We start from the raw sequence: 8,824 nt of genomic DNA, 5'->3' as shown, positions 1-8,824 counted from the left end.
CCTTTCAATCATACAAAAATGATAGTTTTTTTATGTGATTTCACTCTGTATCTTTTATTTCTCTCCTTTCCTCTTTCTCTCATTTTAATAGTAATATGGTTGGATAGTTTTACAAATTAAGCGATTTTTTTATAGGACTAGATAGAACAAGTCTGTTTTATAATGAAAGCTATAAATCTATATTTGCAGTTGCCTCCTGAAGTGAACCCTCCTTTGTCTATCCGTCTTCCATCGGAAGGAAGTCGGGAAACTGTACATTTAAGCTGTACTACTTCTGGGCTGACGACGTCAGCAACAACATCAACAACAGTGCAAACTACGACTACTACTACTACCGCTGCCGCCTCCACCACCGCCACCACCACTACTACCACCACTCCACCGCCACCTCCTCTTCCACCACCACCATTAGCAATTGCCGAACAAACAGCCATTGAAGCTACAGCTCAGTTTGCCAAGTTGGTATTTTCTTCTTTTTGCACCAGTTTTTAATGAGTAAAATGTCTGTAGTTGTCAGATACATTGAAGCACATTTTTGTTGATAAACATGTTTTGACATGAAAATCATTTAACTTTTTTTTTTATTAAAGCATTAAAAATTATAAATGTCCTTGTTTATTATCATTAAAAGGAAAAAATGTGCCGTATTACAAAGTTTTCTTTGGTTCTCCAACTTTTTGCATAAAATTGATTCCTGTCCATAATTGACTTTTCTTCATAGAATACACCAAAAAGTGGGAATGAAGAAAAAGTAATTTCTATGTAGTTAATTGCAATGTAGAAATTTCCCTCCTCCCCAAGCAAAATCTTTCATATATAAGAAAGGACCTTAATGTTATATTTAGATCTTAAGTATTTGGATAACATGTCTTTTGTAATAAAGGTAAGATGATCTTGACAAGAGGTCAGCTGCCTCCATATTACAAGTCTGCTCAAGCACAGCTGACCTAGATTACTAAAGAACATAAAAGACAATATAAGAGATTAGTTAATCTTTTTGATACCCACCTACCAGAGACCACCCTTAGTTCTAGGATACAAATTGATTACCAAATTTCTTTTGAACAACACTGGATTTGAAAATAATGAAGAATTAAGTAAAATAACTTTATCATTATTAAGCTGATATTTGGAACAAAAATCAACATGAAATTTTGATGGAAGGCTTTAATTTAACCCTTTTGTTACCAACCCGGCTGAAACCGGCTCTGGCTCTGTAGTACAAATGTCTTTTCATAAATTTTGAATTGAAATCTTCCACCAAATCTTCATCACAGTTTATGTTCCTAACACCAGCTTAGTTATTTTATGAAATTTTTTGTTATATTTAAAATAATTGAAAGAAACAAAGAGCATCTCAAAATAAATATGGTAACAAAAGTGTTAAATCACTTTAAAACATAAAGTTTATATCATTGAAACCAAGGGTGGTCTCAAATGTGTTGGTATCACAAAAGTTATTGTGATCTACATAAAAGCAGCTTAATAATGATTGTCATTTTACTAAATTTTTCCTTATTTTTAAAGACAATATATTTTAACAGAAATATGGTAATAAATGGGTTAAATATCCAGTTGTCGCAGAGAACTTCATTCAGCCTATAGTGACCTATAAGCACTTGGAGGAGAATTTGCTTTGGTTGAATTTAAAAACAATTTATTTCTGTTAAGTAACTCTTAAGAATATACTGGGATCAATTTTCAAACATGGATTCAATCCCATGTGAAATTATGGAATTCCAACATAGTCAACTAAAGCTTTCAATAAGGGAGCCTCTATATGGTTGCTCAACCTTCTAGAAATAACAACCCTCAAACTGCACCATACTATATTAAAGATTGAATGCATTGACTAATGTAGTCTTGGATACCCTTTAAAATATGGGGTGGTCACAAATGGATTGCTTTCAATTGTAGGTAAGCTCTTCCAGGGTTGCCCTGCATCCGAATAGTGACAACAACTAAGCCATCATTAATTTCCAGGTAGTTTGGCACTGGACCACCAAGTCATTTTTTTCGTTCTTTTTCCTACACTTTTTAATTCATCTTAATTGTTTTGCATTTAAGATAAATGATAAATTGGATTTATATTTTATTAATTGAAAAGTCAGATTGCTTTCATACAGCAATGTAGGTACAGAGATGAACTTCATTCTGGCTGTTTATAATGTATATAATCTATTTAATTTTCAGGTTTGTCTCTAATATCCTTGAGAAAGATATCAACATTACAAATTCATTTTTCTGTCATTAGAAATCTGCAGCCTTGTGTTAAACAATCAGTTACATTGACCCTAAATAATTATGCGTGTTCTTTAATTGTTCAAATTATTGATTTACGATAAGACCAATTCCCAAAGATTTTCTTATTCATTTTTAGTTCAAGACCGTCTATATAGTTACTATTAAATAAATATTTGTTCTTTTCTTTGTATATTTATCTACTGATATGATTTAGGTCATGTGAGCTACAGTCATGCTTAAGTATAATTGAGAGCAGTATGGTTTCTAAAGAATCATAATAACTTGTAAAGACTTGGCCTCTATCGTGGAATTTTATCAGAGGAAATGACTAGCTTTTGTCATTATTTGAAACATGCACCAACACGCTTTCTTTGTGTGTCTGCAGAAGCATGCATGTCAGCTATTGGTAGAATTTCAGTTAAATATTATTAAGAATGACCACAGAAAGATATTCTCCCAGAAAACTATTAGAGTAACTTTGATTTTATTTTTGCAACAATTAATTTGGGATTTATTTAAATACTCCATAATGACTAGCTGTCTATCTTAGTTTTATTTTTTTATATTATAAGCTGATGAAGGGTAGTAAATATGGAGAGGTTAATAGAATGACAGGCTTGATGTATGGTTGTATTTGATATGCATCTCTTGAATCTCAGTTCAAATATTAATGGGGTTGACTTGCCTTCCATCTTTTCAGAATTAATAAATAAGTAGGATAAAATAAGATAGAAATTTGCCTTGATAAAGTGGTATACATAGTATAACAGTAGAATGCATTTACTATATATTTTATGGTCACAGGTTTGGAACATTGTGTTTCTTGGTTTAATTACATTAGATACAACTTTTTCAATCTCCAAAGTTGATAATATATTGGAGTTAAGTGAATCAATTATATTTCCTTTCTTGTACTTGATAGTGAAATTGTTATTGATTGGCACCAACTTTTAGTATAATTTTTTTCCAGTTTAGTTAAAATGCATTTATCTTTAAAAATGGTACTCGAAAAATTTAGAATATAAAACTTCTTTTACATGAATTTATCAAAAATCAAAGTGGTCTGAGTTAGAATATCAGGTGAGCTAAGATAATAAAGTAGTTAGGAAATACCAATCTTTAAAGAACTGGTTCTTTTACAGACCTTTGTGTATATTGTTGAAATAAATATTTTTTACAGCTTATCATTCCTAAGCACTCAACTTGAAGTGGAGTGCTGCCACTTGTCATCTGAGGCAAACTAAAGCTGAGTAATGATTGCATCTTGCCTAAGGATATGTTGCAACAGCTGATCAGCTTTGATCAAATAATCAAATGGTCAAATAGTCCAAACCTTTAGCTTTAAAATTTTAATATTTTTTAATTACTAATTTTGTTTTTATACTTTTCATTTGTTTTCTCTAGAATCAATTCTGCAGCATTACTAGCAAACATCCCTACCCCACCTGATCCTGTAGGAGGTGTGAAATCTGTACCACTTCCACCTAGTTCCACAAACACTGTAGCTTCTGTTTCCATTGACTCTTTGACTGCAGTTCCATCAATGACAGATAAATGTGCACAGAACATCTTCTCTTCCACTTTGAAACTTTCTGACACTAGCAGTTCTGTTTTGGCCAAAGCTGTAATCACAACACCTGCTGTAGCGGTCAGTTCTGAGACAGACCAGAAAGCAGTCGTTGATGAAGCAGTGATATCCATTAACTCAGATGAAGTTACAAAAGAGAGCATTGAATTGTCTGATGTCCCTGTGCCTTTACCTTCAGATACAAAAGCAGGTGATCTTAAGATGCAACCACCCTCGATCTCTGAAATAACCAAGGCTGTAGTTGAGAAAGACAATGCTGAAAAGAGTGGCAAAAAAGAAATTGATGTGATTAGCATCCCTTCTAAGAGCACTGAAGATAATGAAAAACATCATTCAACTCTGTCTTCATCCAAACAGTCATACACGCGGGATTCAAGTCCTTCGCCAAAGAAGTCATCGGGCAGACGGCATACCAGTCACAACAGTAGCAAATCGAGAAGCCATTCACGGTCTCCAAAGCGCTACTTTAGGTCACCCAGCCGAAATTCTCCAGTGCGTGGTGGACGTTGGAACCATTCACCGACATCATACTCTTTAAACAGGTATTCACGTTCGTCGTCCTCTCGAGGAATCCGATCATCAAGAAAGTATACTTCACCTCGTTCATCACGACCTTATATGAGGACCAGTAACTACTCGCCCCCTAGATGGAAGCAACGTAGATCAACACGCTCTAGGAGTCGGTGTGTAAACAGTTTCTATTTTTTGCACGCTTCTTTGGAATTAATATTTTTATCATATTCAGTAATGTGAGAAGTCTTTATGAAGTTGGTTTTGCTTTTTCTAAATTTTGATGTTTCCTCTTTCTAGGGGTCCTCCTTATCGTCATAGATCCCCAATATCATCATCAACTTCTAAGTATAAGCGCAGCCCTTCTAGAGACACTTCTAAGTAAGTTAAGTTTTCATATTTTAAATCCTATGTCTTTTACTTGTTTCAGTCATTGGACTGCAGCCATACAACCTGAAGGGTTTTAGTTGAACAATTTAATCCTGGTACTTATTTTTTTTTTTTTAAGTCTGATACTTATTCTGTTGGTTTCTTTTGCTGGACTGCTATGTTATGGGAAGATAAACAAACCAACACCAGTTGTTAAAAAATGGGGAGTGGCACATAACACAGACACAAAGACACATATACAACAGACTTTTAAACAGTTTACACCTACCAAATTCACACACAAGGCATTGATTTATCTGGGGCTATACTAGAAGATACTTGCCCAAGGTGCTATGCAGTGGGATTGAACCCAAAACCATGTGGTCGCAAAGCAAACTTCTTATGTAACTTTTATAAACTATCATTTGTATTGGGGTCCACAAAAAGCTCAATCTCATAAACTATCTGGTTTAAGTAGCACTTAAAAAGCTTTCAACAATTAGAACTTTACTCATCATCCACTCCACCCTCACCTACCACACTTTCATGTTTAATTTTGATATTTCAACAGATTGTCCTATACCAGAAAACCTGTTCTTTTAATAAAATACTCTACTTGTTAATTCTTCAATGATCACTCATAAATCAACATGGTTTCTAATGCTTTATTCACTTTATTCACGGCTAACATAAAATACAGCAGTTTACAAGGTTAACTTGAAAAAGGCAGGATTATGATTTCAGGGTTGTTGAAAGACGCTTAAGCTCTAAATTTTGAACCTGTGTAACTTTCCACAGTCAATTTGCTTACTTGAACTTTACATTAGATCAAATCCAGGGAATCTCTGTTATGAATCAATTTCCAAATATGAAATTCTTTTAAACGACGATGATATGTGCTGCTGTGCGATAAGAAGCTTGTTTCCCAACCACATGGTTCTGGATACAATACTTCTGCATGGTACCTTGGGCAAGTGTTTTCTACTATTGCATCAGGCCAACCAAAGCCTGAAGTATATATATATATATATATATATATATATATATATTTATGTGTGTGTGTCTTTGTATTTGCATGGCCATCATTGCTTGACAACTGGTGTTGGTGTTTTCACATTTCTATAACTTAGCAATTCAGCAAAGAGGCCGATAGAATAAGTACTAGGCTTAAAAATAAGTCCTGGGGTCAGATTATTTGACAAAAAACACTTCAAGGCAGTACTCCAGCATGGCTGCAGTCAATGACTGTGAAATAAGTAAAAAAAAAAGAAAAAGAAAAGATAAACGTGTGTATATGTATATATATTTATATGTATACTAATTCATTTTAATATTTATTTTTGCATTTAAAAAAAATGACCTAGACATGTTTTATGTTAACGTCAAATCATTTTAAATAGAAAATCTGATTTATTGAAAATTGTATATTTGTGAAGGAATCGTCGCAGGCGAGATTCTCCCAGGCGTAGTAATTCTCGAAGACGGTAAGTTTTTAATTTCATCTTTATTACATTCAAGTAAAAAAAATGAAGAAAAAAAAAAACCAAATGTTATTGGGTCACCTGCCTTTTGTCCTTCTGGAGTTAATAAAATTAGTACCAGTCTAGTAATAAAGACACTTCAGTTCATACATATATGTATGAACTTGCGATTGTAAGCCGAATACCCTAACAACTAGTGGCCGTGTGTTAAGTATCTTCCTTACCAACCACATGGTTCTGGGTTCAGTCCCACTGCTTGGTATCTTGGGCAAGTGTCTTCTTTTATAGCTTTGGGCTGACCAAAGCGTTGTGAGTGGATTTGGTAGACGGAAACTGAAAGAAGCCTGTCATATGTGTGTATATATATGTGTGCTTGTGTCTGTGTTCCCCCATTATCACTTAACAACCAATGCTGGTGTGTTCACGTCCCTGTAACTTAGCGGTTCGGCATAAGAGACCAATAGAATAAGCAAAGAGTAATCTCTGGGGTCATTTTGTTTGACTAAAGGTGATGCTCCAGCATGGCCACAGTCAAATGACTAAAACAAATAAAAGAATATGATTGTAAGGTCGTGAGTTCAATTCCTGGCAACGGGTTGTGTTTGAACAAGACACTTTATTTCACATTTCTCCAGTCTACCCAGCTGGCAGAAATGAAGTCCCTATACCTCAAAGGGCCAGCCTTGTCACACTTTGTGTCATGCTGAATCTCCCTGAGAACTATGTTACGGCTACATGTGTTTGTGGAGTACTCAGCCACTTGCATGTTAATTTTGTGAGAAGGTTGTTCCATTGATCTGATCAATTAGAACCCTTGTCGTCCTAACTGACAGAGTGCCCAGAAATATATATGTCTTGCCCAAAATTTCTGATCCTTTTAGAAATGAAAATTATTTCCTCATAAAAACAAATGAAATTGTTTTAAACCTATAAATTTTGAAAATTTCTTGGCATTATCTTTTTGGTGTAAATGCTACAATATTTTGTGTTGTTAAATAAGATATGTTTATATTCTAGTTTCTTTAAATTTGTTCTTTTCTTACCATCTGACTTCTAATAATAAAGATAGAATTAAATCCCTTAGCTGATCTAGAAAACAAAATGTACCATTGTGCTACATATAATTTACAATTTATATTGTAAAATATGAAGTAGTCTGTAAATCACTAATTCTTTACTATCATTTGTATATCAGGTTGACATGTTTGATAAGTTATATTTTTGCATCTGAATTTATTGCAGGGTGTCATTCTTGTAAAAAAAAAAAAAATTATAATTTTTGTTCATCATTTTCAATTAAATCTTTTAAAATTGATTAGTTTCACCCTAGCTTTTTAATAAATTGCAAAATTTATTTCCTTTATTTATATATTTGTGGCTCACAGTTCAAGTCCTTCACGAAGTCGGTCATCCAGCCATCGGCGCTCCTACTCACGAAGCAGCTCTCGCAACCAACAACGGCGAAACACTCGGGACCGCCGTAGTAGCAGCAGCAGTCGTCAGCGCCGTCGAAGCAGTAGAAGGAGCGGAAGAAGATTGAGTGGTCGCAAGAGAAAGAGCAGTAGTTCCAGTCGCAGTCGCAGTTGGTCATCAAGTGATTGAAGAATGGTTTCAATGGAACTGCCTACCATTGTAGTATCCTGTTGATAGTACTTGTAACTTCAATATACTATCTGGCTTGCACATTACAAAGGGTGTATGGAAATTCTCATTGAAAAATAAAACTTTATGTTTATTATTATACTAAAACATTTGGTAGTTTTCTTATTTCTTCCTACTTCTTCAGCTCAAATTAATTCCTTTAGTTATTTTAATTCTTAATTCAGGTAAGTGTATCTACTTAGACTGAATGTATACAAATGCTAAATCAGCATGTATATGACAAGCTTTCTTCAGTTTCTCTTTACAAATCCACTCACATGGCTTTGGTTGGCCCATGGTTTATAGTCGAAAACACTTATTCAAATAAAATACTATTCAGTGGGACTGAACCCAAAACCATGTGGTTGGGAAGAAAACTACACAGTTATTCCTGTGCACCAATACACACAGCTAGGCATGTGCCTATTCATACAGTCATGCATGTACCTATACATGGCCATTCCTCCACTTATGCTCAAGGTCATGTCTGCATCTATACACGGCTGTGTCTGCATCTATACACAGCTATGCATGTGCCTTTACACAACCATGCTTGTACTTATATATAACCATGTCTGCATGCCAGTACACAGCCAAGCTTTGGCCTACACATGACTGTGTTTGTGATTTACATGATGTTGAAAAATTATCTTGTATGAGCTACATGAGTTCATCTTTTTACTTGTTGATTTTTTTTTTATTTATCAGTAGTACATGTATAATGCACCTTAAGTACAACTATTTTCCTGATATATTTAAGCTTTGAAAGTCCCTGCTACTTGCCCATATTGTTGGCTCAGTACTCATACCATACAGACAAGATACTTCAGCTACTAACACTCATTGACACTCCTCAAAGGTCAGGTGAGGCCCTCAGTGGAGTATTGTACCCCCAAATAGGGCTCAGTGCTGCTCTTACATACAAAGATATCCAAGACCATATCCAGAAAAGGACCTCTTAACTGACTGGCATAAAATCACTCAGAGATGT

General features: G+C 34.5%; 1 protein-coding gene across 4 annotated transcripts in view; it reads left to right on the top strand.

The window, feature by feature from the left end:
* The window catches only part of LOC115213456 (NK-tumor recognition protein), a 65,085-nt gene extending 57,142 nt beyond the window's left edge, over positions 1-7,943 (top strand). For all 4 annotated transcript variants that reach the window (XM_029782437.2, XM_029782436.2, XM_029782438.2 and 1 more), the window contains 5 exons: positions 190-458; positions 3,649-4,515; positions 4,643-4,723; positions 6,148-6,195; positions 7,578-7,943. In XM_029782437.2, the coding sequence (XP_029638297.1) occupies positions 190-458; positions 3,649-4,515; positions 4,643-4,723; positions 6,148-6,195; positions 7,578-7,794 (1,482 nt within the window). In that variant the 3' untranslated portion in view covers positions 7,795-7,943. The remainder of the gene's footprint in view (positions 1-189; positions 459-3,648; positions 4,516-4,642; positions 4,724-6,147; positions 6,196-7,577) is intronic.
* The last annotated feature ends 881 nt before the right edge of the window (positions 7,944-8,824 follow it).

The sequence above is a fragment of the Octopus sinensis genome, linkage group LG6 (assembly GCF_006345805.1).
Source record: "Octopus sinensis linkage group LG6, ASM634580v1, whole genome shotgun sequence".
Classification (NCBI taxonomy): domain Eukaryota; kingdom Metazoa; phylum Mollusca; class Cephalopoda; order Octopoda; family Octopodidae; genus Octopus; species Octopus sinensis.
This window is presented reverse-complemented; position numbering and strand designations above follow the sequence as displayed.